Genomic DNA, 18,136 nt, shown 5'->3' with positions numbered 1-18,136 from the left:
CTGCGGGAGCGCTCGTTGGTTTCACTGCCGTGTCCCGCTCGGGCGGGGAGCTCCAGCAACTGAGAGCAGCAACATGAACCCGCCCTTCACGGAGCGACTCGTTGAGTGAAACACAAATTCACACCAGTTTCCTGGTAACAACACCTACTGAAGGGACCTCTGCCACAAACTCAGAAAACAGAAATGCTGTAAAAAGATATTTCTTCATACACTTGTTGGAATTGACATTGTGTTTTTATTCTAATTATATGACACAACAAGCCAATCTGTTTTATATATTTATGAATTGAGACAAAAAGGACAATCTTCAACATTTGTTAAAAACATTCACTGTATTTACATGACACATCTTCACAGATGAATCAGACGGTGAGGAGACGTTCTGTGGGTTAGGGTTAGGGTTCTGTGGGAGCTGGAGGGGGGAGCACGATGAGGTCACTCAGACGTGTGGGAGCTGGAGGGGGGAGCACGATGAGGTCACTCAGACGTGTGGGAGCTGGAGGGAGGAGCACGATGAGGTCACTCAGATGGTGGGAGCTGGAGGGGGGAGCACGATGAGGTCACTCAGACGTGTGGGAGCTGGAGGGGGGAGCACGATGAGGTCACTCAGATGGTGGGAGCTGGAGGGAGGAGCACGATGAGGTCACTCAGACGTGGGAGCTGGAGGGGGGAGCACGATGAGGTCACTCAGACGTGGGAGCTTCCTGTCCGGCTGATGGAGGACACGTCTCACTCATGGTTGTTGAGCAGAGCTTCAATGAGCCTCGAACTGTTTGTGATCGCAGTTGTTACCACAATGAATTTATAACCTGAAACCAGAAAACAAGGTTTTTACTTAAAATGAGTCACCCACAGCAACAAGAGCAGCACAAGTTTGTGGATACATCAGTGTGTATTTTTATATTGTTATTATCACACTGTGGGTTGTTGGTCCATTTGTAGTGGAGAGTTTAATGGTTAAAGTTCATATGATGCTGTATTTTCACTAAATAACCTTTAAATGCTTCTCTCTCCTTTATGTTCAGTTAAACAGTTTTCATAGGGGTGCATATTGGTCATCATACACATCGATATGACTGTGACAGGTTGATGAAAGTAATATATGAATCTAGGAATCTTGAGGACCGGTTGACCCGTGAAGGACAGAGGGTCATGTTTACCTCTCTCTCTGCCGAGGAAGCGTAAGGCTGAAATCTCAGAGAAGGTGCATCCTCCGAGGAACATGACCAGCACGATGCGCTGAGCATCGTTCTTTGATCTTAAATCCGCTCCGTTGCTCCCTGAGGAGACAGAAATCACTCATTGACTCAAACACTTTAGTCCTGCTGTTCGTTTACATCCAGGTTTCCCAGAGAAATCAGGTCATATAGGGTTAATCAGATAATACATTCAATTCTTGTGCACTGACCTGGTGACTTAATGCTTGTATGTGTTTAACTACGAGTGACACAAGTTATGATTATCGTCTTCATGATTCATTTTTCCTTTACAGCCTAAATGTGTTAATTTGACTTAACCCGGTTTGGGTTCGTGTTGCAACTTCAACAGATTAAAAAATGATACATTTTTAATATCTCCATCAACTTGACTCATTTTCCTATTGATTGAACCTGTAACAGAAAAGTCATGTCCATTCAGCAGCTTGGTGACTTCTTCAAGCCCCGTCCATCCATCTCGCTCAAGCACCTACACAATAACACACATGAGGAGAGCATTACAATGACAACACATTACACACTCTTTCCTTATGTTATGTTCTCAGTTAGTACATCACACATCTTTCATACACTGTAAGCACAACTGTGAAGCAGACAGGAGGAGCCGGAGTTCAAACCAATGACCTTCTGGTGAGTGGACTTCCCTCTCAACCTCCTGAGCCTCGGCTCATTCTGCTGAGTCACTCACCTGCTCAATGACTTTGCAGCTCATAGGGACGTAGGCTCCACTGAAGATGTAAGCCATGTCTCGTGGAACACGCAGGTCATATTCCTCATCTGACTTGGGCACCTTCACACAACATATGAGAACCCAGTTTCTAATCTTGTATAATCTTGTACATTTATCATTATAATTAAGATTCTTGGGAGTCAAACTAGTAAAGTGGATGGTACTTTACCAGGTTCAGCTTTTTGCTCAAGGCTCTGAAATTACTCTTCTTTGCCAGAGAGGAGAAGGCGTCAGTCAGCTTTCCTGGGAAAAATCATTTAAAACAAGGATGATGAGGATCAAGAGAGTTACACAAAATCATTCAGTCATATCCAGTAGCCAGAGATACAGTGACTGGGATGAGGAAGAGGCCGTTCACCTGCAGCTTTGTCGTTGACCAGTTTACCCACTTTGCTCTCCATGACAGTCAGTGTTTCCCCCGGCTGCTGCTCCACCAGCAGCCCCGACTGCCGCAGGTTGGCAAATGTGAGCAGGTGTTCCACTCCATAGCTCTGATGGTGTCAAGCACACAGCGTTACACAAAGGAGGCTCCTGAGCAGGGGGCCGCGTTACCATGAGGGCGGTTTAAAGCCGCCATATTCCATCATTTTCTCTTTGTCAATAAATAAAAAGACCAAAACAGATGAGGTAATCTGCCTCTCTCTGACATCCGACTCCATCCTGTCTGTGGCTCTCCGTAAAAAACTCAATCCATCGACTGACAACAGAAGTGTTTGAAAAAACAGCTGAGCACTGTCGCTTTCATCAAATGTTAAAGAAATAGATCATTTGCTGAGAGATATTTTCAACTGAGGGTAAATTCACTTTTCTTGTTCTCAACTTTTTTCCTGTATTTACTGAACTTGAGGAGCAGCCTAACACACACTAAAGAGGGTTATAATATATGCATTACTTAATAGGCTAAAAAATAACAGCAGCTAAGGTTATTTAGGGCAGCCATCAGAAAGTCGAATTATTTAAATCTGTTCGCTCAATAGATTCTGTATCCTAAAGACTTTTATTAAATCACAGACAAAATGACCCCGCCCCTAAAAGGACGATGTTCCAAGACAGAAAATACAATTGAAATAACATCTAGAAGTAAAAATACCACAATTGAAATATAAAACGTAGATGTTTCCTTAAACTATGTCTAATTGTTGGTGACTTTCAGAACATTTGGCAGCAGCTTCTGTTACTGAGGCTCACCTGTAGATACTGGGATTTTAACGAGCGGTAATCTTTTGGCAGGAGTCCTGAGAGAAAATAACAAATCACAGTTATCAACACAACATGGAAATAATTACATTTATATTAGTTTTTTGTTTATCAAAAGAAAACGCACCATTTTCTGTGATGGACAGAAGGCAAAGCAGCCTGAGACTTTCTATCATGGAGACCTTGAAAATATGAAATAAATAAGGTTTACTAAAATACAGTTGAAATGATTTTTGGACCTGTTTACAACTCTGTGTTTGAGTAAAAGCACCTGTCTGTTGATATGCTCCTCTATGAAAGAAATACATTCACGGATTTCAAATCCTTCGAGTAAAGCTGGAACAGAAAACAAGGAATGAACAAAAATAAAACCAAACAGATAATATTGTGGGAATAATGATCACGAACATATTTAACTAAACTCTGAGTGTTAACTGACAGTGTTCGGTTTTTAACAGCTCCTGGAAATCCTGCTTGGTCTTTTTCTTCATGATTGATTCACTCGCACCGATGTCTGGAAGAGAGAAGGTGCACGTCAGCTTTAAAATACATCACACAGTACAGGTACACATGTACAGTAAAACCATGTGACAGTAGAAGTACACATGCACAGTAAAACCATGTGACAGTAGAAGTACACATGTACAGTAAATGATGTAACACAGTAGAAGTACACATGCACAGTACAAAGATGTAACACAGTACAGGTACACATGTACAGTAAAACCATGTTACAGTAGAAGTACACATGCACAGTACAAAGATGTAACACAGTACAGGTACACATGTACAGTAAAACCATGTTACAGTAGAAGTACACATGCACAGTACAAAGATGTAACACAGTACAGGTACACATGTACAGTAAAACCATGTGACAGTAGAAGTACACATGTACAGTAAATGATGTAACACAGTAGAAGTACACATGTACAGTAAATGATGTGACAGTAGAAGTACACATGTACAGTAAATGATGTAACACAGTAGAAGTACACATGTACAGTAAATTATATAACACAGTAGAAGTACACATGTACAGTAAATGATGTAACACAGTAGAAGTACACATGTACAGTAAATGATGTAACACAGTAGAAGTACACATGTACAGTAAATGATGTGACAGTAGAAGTACACATGTACAGTAAATGATGTAACACAGTAGAAGTACACATGTACAGTAAATGATGTAACACAGTAGAAGTACACATGTACAGTAAATGATGTAACACAGTAGAAGTACACATATACAGTACCAGTCATACTCACGCAGACTTAGCAGGCGATGCTCCTGTTTTAAACCTTTCAACTCTTCTGACACAAAGGTTTTCATCTGCTTGATGTCCATCCCCCGACGCTTCTGCAGAAGGAAGAAGAGAACGAGTCAGTTTCCTGAGTTGAGTCAAAGTCTGATGAGCGAACGGAACTTTTACTCACATCATATGCAGTCTGCAGATTTCTGGCCTTCTGACTTAGGAAACCAAAGACGTTGGAGAAATGCTCGTTTCTGATTTCGTTGAAGACCTACGTGAGTTCAGAGAACTTTTAACTTTTCATCATCATGATCAACACGAACAGAGATGTGATCCAGTGTCGCTCGTACCTTATCCTGAGAGTTCAGCATGACCTTCAAACTTTTGTCAGAGGAAGTAACATCAGCTCCAAAGTCCACACATCCTGCAAAGCAAGCAGCTTTATTATAAAGCACATCTCACACACTGAAGAGAGACGTTGAAAACAACAGGGACTAAATTAAACGATATAAAATCAAATAGCGTAAACAACAAAAAAGGTTAAAGACATACAAATTATAAATCTGTACGTGAAAATAAGTTAAAGGGTTAAAATTATTCAAATGTTTATTTGAGTCCCACCACATTTGATTCTAAATATATCATCCACGAGTCCTTCGTAGACAACTTGAGAGCACAGAGGAGTGACGAGGTCCACATCTGCAAAACACAACGATGACGTTAGATAATAAAGAACTACACGCTCCCATGTACACTGGGAAAAGGAGGGTTAGGGTTAGGGTTAGCTTCTTACCTCTGTCGATAAGAAACACTTTTCCTATTTCAGCCTGACAGGTTTTTGCTTCTCCCTCTTCTACCTGCTCCCTCCACAACTCGTACGTCATCTGACACCAGAGACACAATGAATGAGGGTTCAATCCTTCATCAGAACGTGATCTGTAGAGAACCCTGTTAGTCTGTGATCATAGCGCACCTTGGAACATCTTCCAATCCCGTAGATCTTTGAGAACGGGCCGTAGACCGAGTGCAGGAGGTGCAGAGCGCTGGCGGCGGTCCTCACCCAGCGCTGGTCGCCCGCCTGTGGAAAGTCGGATCATTTACAAACTACAAGACACAAAAACACCAGTGCACAGTTATTTTTGGAGGTAAAAATATCAGTAGGCAGTTTAAAAACAGTTGAATACCTGTTCATTCATATGAACTGGTACTTGGTTGAAACTACTACTTTTACTTTACAAATTGCAGTTGCTCTGTTTTAGCTTAGTTTCTTTAGTTTTACTCCTGAGGTCAAATCTGTGGCTCTTCAGCTGCTGAATGGTCACAAAGTGTTTTGACTGTGTCTCCCTGCAGTCTGCTTCTGCAGAGACTTCTCTCCGGGTCTACTTTCTGAGAGCAGATGTTTACTGCAGCAGAAAACAAAGACATGAGTTACAGTTGATCCAGAACATCTTATTAAAAACGACTTTAAAGCTCTGTAAAGAAAAGGCAGCCACACAGTGCGTTGTTCTCTGTCGGTTCCTCTCTTCAAAACACCCCTTTCATATTGTCATTTGATATATTGTTAATATTTAAAGAGTTAATTATTGCTGCTTTAAAAGATTAATTTATGATCAAAATTATAATCATATCCTCCACCAACCAGTCAAGCTGCCGTTTACATCCATGTCTGTCGAGACTCAAAATAATTCTAGTGAAGATTTTGACGAGATACATTAAATGTTATTGAATGTATTTCATCATTCAAAGCAAATTCATTTTTGAGTTATGGTATAAAACATGTGCTGTGAGTTCAAAGTGATGTTTGACCACATGAATCAGTTCTGAGTCAAAGTGAGCATCAAACCCTCGACCTTCTAAATCCGTTGATCCGGTCTCAGTGAACGTTTCTTCAGAGTTTTAGGGGATGAACTCAAGCTGCTCCTGAGGTAATTAAGTTCATGAGACCAAAAGATGTAACGTTTTATGAGGTCACCGTGACCTTTGACCTCTGATCATTAAGATGTCATCAGTTCATCCTCGAGTCAAAGTGGCCTTTGCACAAAATTAGAAGTAACTTCCTCACTTCGTTCCTGACACATTCTCAAGAGTGGGAGGGAAAGATGAAAACACAACTCCTCCGGCTTCAGCTTCAGGAGAATCACAAATCAAGTCAGTTCTTTTTCAGATTCTGTCTCTACCAGGAAGTTGTCTCGAAAGAATTCTGGCAGCTCCAGACTGATGATGTCATCGTCAAGTGGAAGAAGGTAGAAGGCCCATTCATCAATGGTCACATCTGCAAAACGAAAAGAACTAGTTTAACAACTCTACTGAACTTTTCATTAAGACAATTCATTGCTACACAAACTAAATGTGAAGACACAAAGGTTCTCACCACCAAACACCCCCTGCTCCTCCAGCACCGCCTCACACGCAAAGAACTGGAGGACACAAGATGGTTGGCAGGTCAACATGGTGAATCTTCTACCAGAGCATGTATGTGCAGCACTCCCTCGATCAGAGGCAATTCAGGGTTCAATATCTGGCCCAAGGACACTTCGGCACACGGACTGGGGGAGACTGGTATCGAACGGCTGACTTCTGGTTAGTGGATGATTCGCTCTTCCACCTAAGCCACGGTCGCTCCATATGTAAATATCAAGAACCTAATTCCAAAGCAATCACAGCAGCAGAGCAGGAAATACCTTCTGAGGGGTGAAGATGATCTTGTATCTTCTGAATCTTCCTGCAGCTTTGTCTGCATTGGCCACATCTGGAACAAAGAAGACAGGGTTTCCTCTACGGACTCTAATGATGAACACATCCTCAGCCTCCGGATTCAGACATTAGAAAAGTCTAAAACATTTAGAAAAGAAAACGTCTGACTCTACTTACCACAGATCCACTTTACAGTTTGTATTCTTGGCCGGATCAGAAAACAGAGTCTGAGAGAAGAACATCACATTGTCAAGAAGTCACATCATCGTGTGTGTGTGTGTGTGTGTGTGTGTGTGTGTGTGTGTGTGCTCACTGATCTGAGATGCTGACAATAGGTTTATATTCCACTTTGTAGAGTTTGTCAACCTCATGTTGCTGAAATAAAAGGAGAGCAGGTGTTAGAATGATCCTCTGAGGCAGCTCTCTTCCTCACGTCCACATGAAGAAGACGTCTTCACCTTCAGCGTTGAGACGTTAGCGATTCGATCCAGTGGACTCATCAGGTCGGCCTCGATGAACAGGTCCTTCTTCCCCGGCAGCTGAGAGACAGAGACACAGTGAGGACAGCAAGACCATTCTCTGTCTGTTCTAATGTTTGTTATATTTATATGATATAATATAAAATGAGAACAGAACATTACAAACAGACACGTTTACTATATAATTAAATATAACATGATAGAATATCATAACATTACAAACAGCTGTGGCTAATTGGTTCTTCACACAGAATAGAGGAGCTGCTTGGTCAGCTCACCTTCAGAGAGTCTCTAATATAGAACGAGGTGTAAACACATGTATGATGTGAAGAGGACGTTGTGTGGATGTTCGTACAGCAGGTGTGTGAGTGGCACCTGTTCCAGCAGGTAGATCAGCTGATCCCGGGCCAGCCTCTTCAGCAGAGAGAAGTCCGGCAGCTCCGGAGAGTCCTTCCGGCCACAGTGCGCCATCCTGGGCCACAGCGGGGGGGGGGGGGCACTCACCCACTCCTGGAGTCCTGAGTGAAGACGGTCACATGGGAGGAAGACCAGAAACCACAGAACCTGAGAGCTCGATTAGCTGCTCGGCTAAAAACACAGCGGTTCTCACAGAGGAGCGTCCAGGTGCTGACACCGACATGAACTGATAACATCCGGTAAAACAAAGGACTCGAGCCTGACCTCACTCCCTGATCCTAACCCGATCCAACCCAATCTGACCCGATCTAACCCGATCTAACCCAGAGGATCTCTGACACATCAGCTGATCACCAAGCAGCTTCTGGACCACACAGCTGTTTCCCCCCGGACTCTTCAAACCAACGCACTCCTCTACTTCCGCTGCTGGACGCAGTGGTGACTTCCTGTTTTGATTGTCACCATGAACTCAGACGCGCTCCTGCTGCTGGAGACGGTTCATTTCTCTGCAGAGAAACATCGCGACCAGCGCCGGAAGGACGCGGATCAAACTCCGTACATCAACCATCCCATCGGTGCGTGCTCTACCGGCGCGACCCGGTGCGGCTCGCTCATCCTTCCGGGTCCCCGCGGGAACTACATCCGCACGGTGCCATGTTGGACCCGAGACTTCATAGAGTTATACACCTTATGATAATTAACCTTTAAGTTAACTGTTCTGACCATAGACTGTAAATAAAGTTACATCTTATGATTGAATCGTGATTGTGTAGATTTTAAATCTTCAATTTCAAATCTGATCATTTTAAAATCCGATTTGAAATTGAACGAGACTCACTGTTCTTCATCAAAGAGAAACTTACCTCTTCATCACTTATGAAACGTGTCATCAACCTTTTATATGAGTTTGATTCAGACTGTGTGTGTGTGTGTGTGTGTGTGTGTGTGTGTGTGTGTACTTTAAGGAGTAGCAAGAATCCTGAGCCATGAAGGAGGCGTCACAGACATTGAGGTTCTGCAGGTAGGTTGTTACACATAATGATTGAATTGGTGAAGTCTTTCTTCTTCATTCATTCCTCTCTCGCCCACTGCTGACACACACACACACACACACACACACACACACACACACATTGTCATTAGACACATCTGTAAACTAAAGTTTGTGAAAACATGATTTGGTCCTTAGGAACACAAACGATAGTCGGGATTATTTGCATAAAGAGCAGGAAGTGAACACGCTGACCACGATCAGATCTCTCAGGACAGATGTTAAGATACAGATGTTAGGAGCAGGTGTGAATAGGGTCATAGTCACTGTACATGTCCCGCCCGCAGGCTGCTCTGCTTCACGACACCGTGGAGGACACTGACACCACGCACGCCGAACTCGAGCACAAGTTTGGATCGACCGTGGCTCATATCGTGCAGGAGGTGACGGACGACAAGGCTCTACCCAAACAGGAGAGGAAGCGTCTGCAGGTGGAGCACGCGGCTCATTGCAGTCGTCAGGCCAAACTGGTCAAACTGGCTGATAAACTGTACAACCTGAGGGACCTGAACCGCTGCACACCTGTCGGTCAGCACCTCACTGCTACCAGGCTGCTCTGTGGTTTTTAAAGAGCTTCACGACAATGATTCAGTGTAACGTCTGTAAAAGCACCAGTCCTTCACAGTGTACTTAGTTACCCTGTCCCTGTGTGTGTGTGTTTGTGTGTAGGCTGGACAGCAGAGCGGGTGCAGGAGTATTTTGATTGGTCATCAGAAGTGGTCAACGGCCTGAGGGGGACCAGCTCGGTTCTGGAGGAGAAGTTGGACGAGCTGTTCACACACAGACGCGTCTCAACAGTCTGACTGAAAACCAAAGAGCTCCCTCCCAGATACATTAAAACCTCATTCATTAAAAAATTGAAATAAATCCTAATTTCTTATTTACTAGTTGTATGATTTCGCTGGGACATTTTATTTTTTATATCTTGGTCTAGAACTCATCTCAACACTAAATAGTGGAGCTCATGTTTAAACTTTGCTGTCGTGACCTCATGAATGAATCAGTATCCGATAGTTGAAGGAAACTTTTCTGTCGCAGGTGCAGTCACTGTTTTACCGCAGACAACTTATTTCTAGAATAAATAAATTCCATCTAAAATGTTACACTATTAAAAAAGAAAAATGAGGACAGAGCTATTTTCAATACAATACAGGTACAAATTGACAGTTACTGCAGTTATGTCCAGGTTTATACAGATGCATCACAGAATCTATTCAATAAGGTGGAAGTAGCAATTATAATTCAGAATTTAATATTAAATTAGCCAGAGGAGCAAACCTTATACAGAAGTCAGTGATGGGCCGGACAGTAATTATTTATGGATGGTGGTGTTGGTGTTAAGGGAAATAAAATGACAGATAAACCTCTAAAGAAGGCTGTGAAGAATAATAACAATATAAATGGATTAACTCTACTATTCAAACCCCTTCTAAAACCCAACATGGGTCAAAAAGGACTCGTATTCATTTCCTGTGTCGTTCCATCATGGCTGGCTGTTTCTCTGATATATTCTTCTGTAGCTTATTCTTCCTTCTTCAGTGAGTCGAGCTGGATTCCAAAACTCACCCACAACTCCAACTTGATCCTGTGAAACAAAGTGAAGTTCCTCAGCATCAGAGATTTCAGACTCAGAATCAAGACAAAGAATTGCCTCCTCTTCTTCCTCATCCTGTTCTTCATCCAGCATCTTTGTGACCATTAAACCGTCTGAAAAGACTGCGACCAGCCAGACTAACACTCTGGATAAGGGAAATCAAAAGCATATTTTAAAATTCATATCAATCAGTCTATTAGGTATGTATATTTCAGGCTTTATTTAGTTGATCTAGCTTTGGTGTGCTAGCCAGAAGAGAAGGTAGCTAACAGCTAGATATTATTTTATACATGTTTGTCTTTCCCACTAGTCATGGATGTAAAATAAGACTTACATGCATCAGCTGTGTGAAATGAATGGTGTTCGGCAGTGAATACACAGTGTACTGCTCGTTTTGACCCCCGGTGTAAAAGTGATGTAGAAATACACAATTTACTTTTGTTTATAAAGGAAGAAGGATAATAAGGATTTGTGGTAATCAAAACAAGATATTTAATGGATACTTAAATATTAAATGATAAAATACATTTATTTCAAACATATAGCAAAGAAACAGTCAATCTTTAAATGGAAGGAAAGGAGGCAGACCCAAGGACTGTTGTGGGAAACTGTTCATCACGTTATATCTGAAATATGAGGAAGAAAGAAGGCAGCTTATTGTAAAACTTTAGATTCAAGTAAATCTAGACTTTAGAGATAACTTACAAAACCACTCAAAAGACAAGTTTTATAGAAAACGATTTGATTATCTTCGAAAAACTAAAGAAACAGAAGTTTTTAAACTCAGTAGACAATATAGGACTGATCCACACACCCACCAGTGGCTGGTTTGTGTGATTGTGTTGTATTGTGTTGTATTGTGTTTAGTCTGTGGTGTATTGAGATGGTGGTGGAACCATAGACTGTATATAGGGTGGAACCTGTGGGTGGAACCATTGACAGAATGCTATAGGAACACATCGACTTCCGGTCCGTTGACGAGGAAACACTTCCGCTGTTCAGAGGCGACTTCGGTCTTCTTGTTTGTCTCGAAGTGAAAACCCGGACCAGAACCCGGACCAGAACCAGAACCCGGACCAGAACCAGAACCCTTTGTAGTTCGTTAGTTTGTCGTCTCGACCACTTCCGGAGGTTCGTCTTCGTTCCAGCAGTTTGTAGTTCGTTGTCTCTGAGCAGCTCCGCAGGTTACAAAGGTTGAATCTTCGTGTTTCTTGGTTATATTTCATTTTCTCTCTCCAGGCGAACATGTCCAGTCACGACCCGCTCAACATGAAGCTGCCGCCGATCCAGTCCACGGCCGGAGCCGTCCCGGTCCGGAACGAGAAGGGTGAGACGTTAGCGGCTAGGCTAGCTGCAGCTAGCGGCTAGGCTAGCTGTGTTCTGACTTCCGAGTCTCCATCATTAGATCAGCTGTTATACAACGTTTCAATATGTAAAGTGGCTTCAGTGGAGTAAACATACAAATAATTATATTTACCCTGGTAGATTTCTTGGCATCTAATACCACTACTACAAATTATTGATTATAAAACCATGAAGTATGATTTTGGTTTTGGGTCGATTCGTTTACTAATGGTTATCATCCGCTTCAAAAAGTGAAATGAAGCTTCTCAAAAAGCAGATGAATATTATTTCAGGTCAAACAGATTCAAAGAAACGTCCTAATGAAACCTCCCAAACTCATCACTGGTGTTTCTGTATATCCCAGGTGAGCTCTCCATGGAGAAGGTGAAGGTCAAGAGGTACGTGTCAGGTAAACGTCCTGACTATGCACCGATGGAGTCGTCTGATGAAGAAGAGGAGGACTTCCAGTTTGTGAAGAAAGGAAAAGAAGTGGAGCCAGAGATGGAGCAGGAAGAGGAGGACGTCTCTGACCCACGTCTAAAACGTCTGCTCAACCGTGTGTCTGAAGACGTGGAGGAGAGGTACTGCATCGCTCTTCATCTTCGGTCTGAGTCGACTAATGTGAGCACGAAGTTTGTGTTGCTAAAAATTGTTTCTTTCTCCACAGACTTGCAAGACACAGACAGATCGCAGAGCCGGAGGTTGTGGCTGAGAGCAGCGAGGACTCGGATGAAGGCACGTGGCACCCAGAGCATGAGGAGAGCAGTGAGGAGGAAGAGGAGGAGGAGGAAGAAGTGGATGACGAGGTTATTTAGCTCTGCTGTTCAATTAATCACTTTACAAATTTCTAGGTCATTATATTAATATGAGCTTTTAACTTTGAGTTTGTCATTCTGTCTAGGAAATTGAGAGGAGACGATCAATGATGCGGCAGCGTGCAGTGGAACGAAAGAATGAGGAGATGGAGGTGATGGAGGTGGAAGAGGAAGGGAAGTCGGGGGAGGAGGCTGAATCTGAGTCCGAATATGAAGAGTACACAGACAGCGAGGATGAGGCAGAGCCGCGACTCAAACCCGTCTTCATCCGCAAGTATGAACACAAACGGCAAAACCACAAATGTTCTGGAAACTTTGTTTGTCTGCTTCATGTGGAGAAACGGCCTGAGTCAGCTGTTTAGAGAGCATTTCACCAGATCACCAAACCCAGCGTCAGTCTGGAGTTCTCCCACTTTAAAATGAGTTGATGGGAGAATTGACCTTTTAACTGGAGAGGCAAAAACATTTGAGCAAACGGATCAACTTACATCCAGTAAGTTAGCTGCTAGAATTAAACCCATGGACACGAGGTAACAACTCTTTGTCGGGTTGTGCCACAGAAAGGACCGAATCACCGTGGCCGAGCGGGAAGCAGAGGAGCTGAAGCAAAGAGAGCTGGAGGTCGAGGCCAAGAAGCAGGTGGAAGACCGACGGCGCTACACGCTCAAGATTGTGGAGGAGGAGGCCAAGAAGGAGTTTGAGGAGAACCGTCGCACGCTGGCTGCTCTGGACGCTCTGGACACTGACGGAGAGAACGAGGAGGAAGAATACGAAGCCTGGAAAGTCAGAGAGCTGAAACGCATCAAGAGGGACAGAGAGGCCCGAGAAACGTGAGTAAACACTGATGTTTTACAGGAACATGTAAGTGAGCTGTGTTGTCATTGTCACTGAGTGTTGATGTGTGTGTTTGTCTTCAGCATGGAGAAGGAGAAGGCTGAAATCGAGAGATTCCACAACTTGACAGAAGAGGAGCGCAGAGCCGAGCTGCGCAACAGCGGCAAACTCGTTACTAACAAAGCGTCTAAAGGAAAATACAAGTTTCTCCAAAAGTATTATCACAGAGGAGCCTTCTTCATGGTGAGTCAGGATCCACTAGGATCTGAAGATCTTTATTTATTTTGATTCATTTATTAGTTTTAATTATACCAACTTTATAAGTTCAGCATAAGAGAACTGGTGGTGCTGCCTCTGATGCACAAAAAGTAACCACACAATGTTTTGTTTATCCAAAGTGCAACAAACACTGGTCAGTGGGAAGTTGCATCATTCATCTGTGTGATCATTGTCCACTCAGAGCACTTGTATTAACACAGACGTGTGTGATGTGGTTCTACTGACAGTAACTCAGTATTCCCTGTTAACATGTGGTGTGTGTTGCAGGACGAGGAGGAGGGCGTGTACAAGAGAGATTTCAGCGCTCCTACTCTGGAGGATCATTTCAACAAAACCATCTTACCCAAAGTCATGCAGGTACGCTGCTTTTTACCAACAATTCATCTTTCGCTCTGCTGGTTGTGTAACAGGCCCGGAGGGTTGAACACTATGATACAGTAGTTGCAAAGTAGGTTTAATTTTAAAATGAAAAAGTGGAAACATGGCGGACGAGTCCGTTTGCTGAACATTTTACAATTTTTGTGGATAGAAATTAAAAGTCTGATAACAGTGAGATGGAGGACCATCTCTGTTTTAAACCCCTGACCCTGTTTTAAATATTATACTTATAACAGCAAAACCATGTTGGCTGCTTAAACTCAATTTGCTAAATCATGCCCTATAATTAATAACTTTCCATTATTATTGAATCTCTTCCTAAAACTGTAAAAATTCTATGTACATGTAGCATTCAACATGTATGTTAAATTTAAAGAATTGAATCCACCATAATCAGTTACATTGTGGCGTGCACTCAGGGGTGTGTCCTCTCACCCAGTGGGTTGATGGGTAATGTTAGAGGTTTTAGCTATATATACTTCCCGTATGGGGAACATGTGTTCTTCTGAATAAACCACAGTAAACAGTACCTGCGTCTCTGCCTTTCCTTGTCTTGCCACATTGGATCACGTCGGGGTCACCAATGTGGCAAGACAAGGAAAGGCAGAGACGCAGGTACTGTTTACTGTGGTTTATTCAGAAGAACACATGTTCCCCATACGGGAAGTATATATAGCTAAAACCTCTAACATTACCCATCAACCCACTGGGTGAGAGGACACACCCCTGAGTGCACGCCACAACATCACTTAAATAGACATGAAATTCAAAAAGGCCTGTTTGAGATGTTCTTCAGTCTTGAACCAAAACCTTTTCCTGTAGATCAGCAATCTTTTTAATGTTCACGGTAACTTGACCAGTTGGATGATTGATCACTTTCAAACAAAAAGGAAATCTTTCGCGTACTAGATTTGACCCATTTCTGATTCGTTTTCTCCTCAAGGTCAAAAACTTTGGCCGGTCTGGACGTACCAAGTACACCCACCTGGTGGACCAGGACACCACGTCGTTCGACTCGGCCTGGGCCCAGGAGAGTGCTCAGAACAGCAAGTTCTTTAAGCAGAAGGCGGCAGGCGTGAGGGACGTGTTCGACCGGCCCACGGTGAACAAGAGGAAGACTTAGATGTGACGTCATAGACAGATTCTCTGTCGGGACTTTGTTGTGGATGGAAACCAGGCAGACTGGTTCTGCTGCACCATTTAAAAGGAACCTTAGTTCTGCATTGGTTTTTCAATCCGACTTAAGAGATGCAGATAGTTTTGTTGTGCATGTGCAGAACAAATTCTGAGCTACATCACAGAAATCTCCAGTTTTAAAGAAAGAAAATGTGTAAATATCAGTTTATAACATGTTGCAGATTTCCTTCACACTTTTCTCTCCTATTTTTGTTAAAGTACAGGACTTGTCCCTTGATTTATTTGCAAATAAAGTCTGAAGTTTCATCATTTTAAAAACTTTTCCTGTTATAGTATAAAAATCTCAGGTAAAGAGGAGGAAAGCCAAATGTCAACCTTTTATTTAAAAAAAGAAAAGAGAAAAAGGAATTTGCTGTTTAACCACTGGGATCAGTTCAGGTTCCCTGAAAGTCCATTTGGTAAATGTTCAGTTAGTGAGAGCGACCAGGGCCTCCACCACGTTCCCCATGTGTTCCCTCAGACTGCGCTCGGCCACCGCCCTCGAAATCTCCATCTCAGACATCTGCAACATCCACAGAACGAGAGACGAGGTCAAACAGAGCATGACGACAAACTGACACAACTGATTAGTTTCATGTTGTGTGACTCCTCCGACTGGGAGCACACAAACTCACTCCCTGCTGGTATTTCACGGGACTGATACAAAACACGGGCATATTTGCAAGTGGCACTCAGTGTGGAGCCCTGAAGGTTCTACATGAAACAGAGGGACGGCCATGAGCTTTGGTATGAAATGTTCCAGTAGCCATATACTTCTGACTATGACTCATCAAAGAACCTCCCGGAGTTAAAGACTTACGATTAGTTCTACGTCCTCTTTCTTGATGGTGACTTTGGCCAACTCCTTTTCTCTGAAAGTATAAAATAGACCAGACAAACATGTTATTTCAGGAAGATGGCAAAAGAAAAATCTGCATATTACAAATGTCAGCACTTCTGAGGATGACCTCACCTCTCCTGTTTGGCTTTCTGCTCTCGTGACCGTCGGTCTCCAATCACCGACATCGCCTGGAATTAGAAGGAAACATAAGAGTTAGCGTGTTGGGACAGTGACGCGTTAGTATGTTGGGACAGTGAAGTGTTAGCATGTTGGGACAGTGACGCGTTAGCGTGTTGGGACAGTGAAGTGTTAGCGTGTTGGGACAGTGAAGCTTTAGCATGTTGGGACAGTGAAGTGTTAGCGTGTTGGGACAGTGAAGTGTTAGCGTGTTGGGACAGTGACGCGTTAGCGTGTTGGGACAGTGAAGTGTTAGCGTGTTGGGACAGTGACGCATTAGCATGTTGGGACAGTGACGCGTGTTGGGACAGTGAAGAGTTAGCGTGTTGGGACAGTGAAGCTTTAGCATGTTGGGACAGTGAAGTGTTAGCATGTTGGGACAGTGACGCGTTAGCGTGTTGGGACAGTGAAGTGTTAGCGTGTTGGGACAGTGACGCATTAGCATGTTGGGACAGTGACGCGTTAGCATGTTGGGACAGTGACGCGTTAGCGTGTTGGGACAGTGAAGCTTTAGCGTGTTGGGACAGTGAAGCTTTAGCGTGTTGGGACAGTGAAGTGTTAGCGTGTTGGGACAGTGAAGTGTTAGCATGTTGGGACAGTGAAGCGTTAGCATGTTGGGACAGTGAAGTGTTAGTATGTTGGGACAGTGACGCGTGTTGGGACAGTGAAGCGTTAGTATGTTGGGACAGTGAAGCGTTAGCATGTTGGGACAGTGAAGCGTTAGCATGTTGGGACAGTGAAGCGTTAGCATGTTGGGACAGTGAAGCGTTAGTATGTTGGGACAGTGAAGTGTTAGCATGTTGGGACAGTGAAGCGTTAGTATGTTGGGACAGTGAAGCGTTAGCATGTTGGGACAGTGAAGCGTTAGCATGTTGGGACAGTGAAGCGTTAGCATGTGGGACAGTGAAGCGTTAGTATGTTGGGACAGTGAAGCGTTAGCATGTTGGGACAGTGAAGCGTTAGCATGTTGGGACAGTGAAGCGTTAGCATGTTGGGACAGTGAAGCGTTAGTATGTTGGGACAGTGAAGTGTTAGCATGTTGGGACAGTGACGCGTTAGTGGGCTCAGATGCCGGTGGCCGCATGTTGCTATGCTAACGTTAGCTCTCACCGTTTCCAGGTCGGAGCTGGAGATCTCTTTCTCCTCCGCGTAGTCCGTGACTCTCTCCAGGTCCGCGGCCCCGCTGTCATGCTTGCGGGGCTTCTCCGCCGGTTTCCCGGTGCAGTTCTCCTCAGCTTCCAGGTCCAGATCGACATCTCCCTCGGCCGCCATGTTTACTCCAGGGAGACCGGAACCAGAAGGACGGTTCTTCTTCTACTGCTTTTAATTTAATTGTCGGTTGGCAAATCAACCTAAAGTTGTAATACCGCCCCGTACGGCCAGGCTGAGGAACAGCAGGAAAACAATGAGGTGATTATATCTCTGCGATGTGTCTCCAGGTAATTTATATATGAATGAAGTGATGGATTATTATCTTGTTCCTACATATGATGGAGAAAAATACAATAAGTGGATTATGTTGACTAACCGTCCTGATTACAGATTCTCTCCTCTCCTTCTATTCCTGTCTCTCATAAGAGGTTTACACCTGAATACAAACAGCCTGTCCATCACTGGAACACATTTCCTGTGTCTCCAGACTTTTCCAGCTCATTGG

General features: G+C 43.6%; 4 protein-coding genes across 5 annotated transcripts; 2 read left to right on the top strand and 2 right to left on the bottom strand.

Annotated features, from left to right (window-relative positions):
- Window positions 1-265: 265 nt before the first annotated feature.
- Window positions 266-8,578, bottom strand: vps33b (VPS33B late endosome and lysosome associated). 2 transcript variants are annotated; one of them, XM_053418525.1, is made up of 23 exons: window positions 7,949-8,578; window positions 7,553-7,633; window positions 7,408-7,469; window positions 7,272-7,321; window positions 7,082-7,149; window positions 6,772-6,817; window positions 6,578-6,672; window positions 5,374-5,478; window positions 5,194-5,284; window positions 5,022-5,099; window positions 4,751-4,824; window positions 4,585-4,671; window positions 4,417-4,507; window positions 3,584-3,658; window positions 3,416-3,480; window positions 3,272-3,326; window positions 3,136-3,182; window positions 2,306-2,438; window positions 2,117-2,190; window positions 1,906-2,007; window positions 1,585-1,686; window positions 1,161-1,251; window positions 266-809 (listed from the first exon to the last, which is right to left on the bottom strand). In XM_053418525.1, the coding sequence occupies exons 1-23, from the start codon at window positions 8,042-8,044 to the stop codon at window positions 730-732; spliced, it is 1,848 nt and encodes a 615-aa protein (XP_053274500.1). In that variant the 5' UTR covers window positions 8,045-8,578; the 3' UTR covers window positions 266-729. The 2 variants fall into 2 exon arrangements, with proteins under 2 accessions (XP_053274500.1, XP_053274491.1); XM_053418516.1 differs by having other exon boundaries at window positions 1,161-1,280; window positions 1,611-1,686; window positions 7,949-8,577.
- On the top strand, window positions 8,397-9,908 carry hddc3 (HD domain containing 3). The gene is made up of 4 exons (XM_053418553.1): window positions 8,397-8,565; window positions 8,956-9,011; window positions 9,329-9,569; window positions 9,711-9,908. Exons 1-4 carry the CDS (start codon window positions 8,454-8,456, stop codon window positions 9,842-9,844), a joined length of 543 nt encoding a protein of 180 aa, XP_053274528.1. The 5' UTR covers window positions 8,397-8,453; the 3' UTR covers window positions 9,845-9,908.
- A 1,691-nt stretch (window positions 9,909-11,599) lies between these two features.
- mfap1 (microfibril associated protein 1) lies at window positions 11,600-15,740 on the top strand. The gene is made up of 9 exons (XM_053418538.1): window positions 11,600-11,766; window positions 11,875-11,962; window positions 12,344-12,560; window positions 12,647-12,785; window positions 12,881-13,068; window positions 13,355-13,624; window positions 13,712-13,871; window positions 14,175-14,264; window positions 15,229-15,740. Exons 2-9 carry the CDS (start codon window positions 11,881-11,883, stop codon window positions 15,406-15,408), a joined length of 1,326 nt encoding a protein of 441 aa, XP_053274513.1. The 5' UTR covers window positions 11,600-11,766; window positions 11,875-11,880; the 3' UTR covers window positions 15,409-15,740.
- A 47-nt stretch (window positions 15,741-15,787) lies between these two features.
- hypk (huntingtin interacting protein K) lies at window positions 15,788-17,794 on the bottom strand. The gene is made up of 4 exons (XM_053418564.1): window positions 17,590-17,794; window positions 16,435-16,490; window positions 16,282-16,333; window positions 15,788-15,984 (listed from the first exon to the last, which is right to left on the bottom strand). Exons 1-4 carry the CDS (start codon window positions 17,749-17,751, stop codon window positions 15,889-15,891), a joined length of 366 nt encoding a protein of 121 aa, XP_053274539.1. The 5' UTR covers window positions 17,752-17,794; the 3' UTR covers window positions 15,788-15,888.
- Between the last annotated feature and the right edge of the window lie 342 nt (window positions 17,795-18,136).

The sequence above is a fragment of the Pleuronectes platessa genome, chromosome 1 (assembly GCF_947347685.1).
Source record: "Pleuronectes platessa chromosome 1, fPlePla1.1, whole genome shotgun sequence".
In the NCBI taxonomy this organism is placed as follows: domain Eukaryota; kingdom Metazoa; phylum Chordata; class Actinopteri; order Pleuronectiformes; family Pleuronectidae; genus Pleuronectes; species Pleuronectes platessa.
Note: the sequence above shows the minus strand (reverse complement) of the source record. Positions and strands in the feature narration are given on the sequence as shown.

Coding starts and splice junctions, on each gene's coding strand:
- vps33b (XM_053418516.1), bottom strand. CDS start 8,044: ATGGCGCACTGTGGCCGGAAGGACTCTCCGGAGCTGCCGGACTTCTCT. Junction 7,150..7,271: donor AACTGTAAAGTGGATCTGTG/GTAAGTAGAGTC, acceptor TCTTTGTTCCAG/ATGTGGCCAATGCAGACAAA. Junction 5,285..5,373: donor GGATTGGAAGATGTTCCAAG/GTGCGCTATGAT, acceptor CTCTGGTGTCAG/ATGACGTACGAGTTGTGGAG.
- hddc3 (XM_053418553.1), top strand. CDS start 8,454: ATGAACTCAGACGCGCTCCTGCTGCTGGAGACGGTTCATTTCTCTGCA. Junction 9,012..9,328: donor CAGACATTGAGGTTCTGCAG/GTAGGTTGTTAC, acceptor TCCCGCCCGCAG/GCTGCTCTGCTTCACGACAC. Junction 9,570..9,710: donor GAACCGCTGCACACCTGTCG/GTCAGCACCTCA, acceptor GTTTGTGTGTAG/GCTGGACAGCAGAGCGGGTG.
- mfap1 (XM_053418538.1), top strand. CDS start 11,881: ATGTCCAGTCACGACCCGCTCAACATGAAGCTGCCGCCGATCCAGTCC. Junction 11,963..12,343: donor CCCGGTCCGGAACGAGAAGG/GTGAGACGTTAG, acceptor TGTATATCCCAG/GTGAGCTCTCCATGGAGAAG. Junction 14,265..15,228: donor TCTTACCCAAAGTCATGCAG/GTACGCTGCTTT, acceptor TTTCTCCTCAAG/GTCAAAAACTTTGGCCGGTC.
- hypk (XM_053418564.1), bottom strand. CDS start 17,751: ATGGCGGCCGAGGGAGATGTCGATCTGGACCTGGAAGCTGAGGAGAAC. Junction 16,491..17,589: donor CCAGCTCCGACCTGGAAACG/GTGAGAGCTAAC, acceptor TTCTAATTCCAG/GCGATGTCGGTGATTGGAGA. Junction 15,985..16,281: donor AAGAGGACGTAGAACTAATC/GTAAGTCTTTAA, acceptor TGGATGTTGCAG/ATGTCTGAGATGGAGATTTC.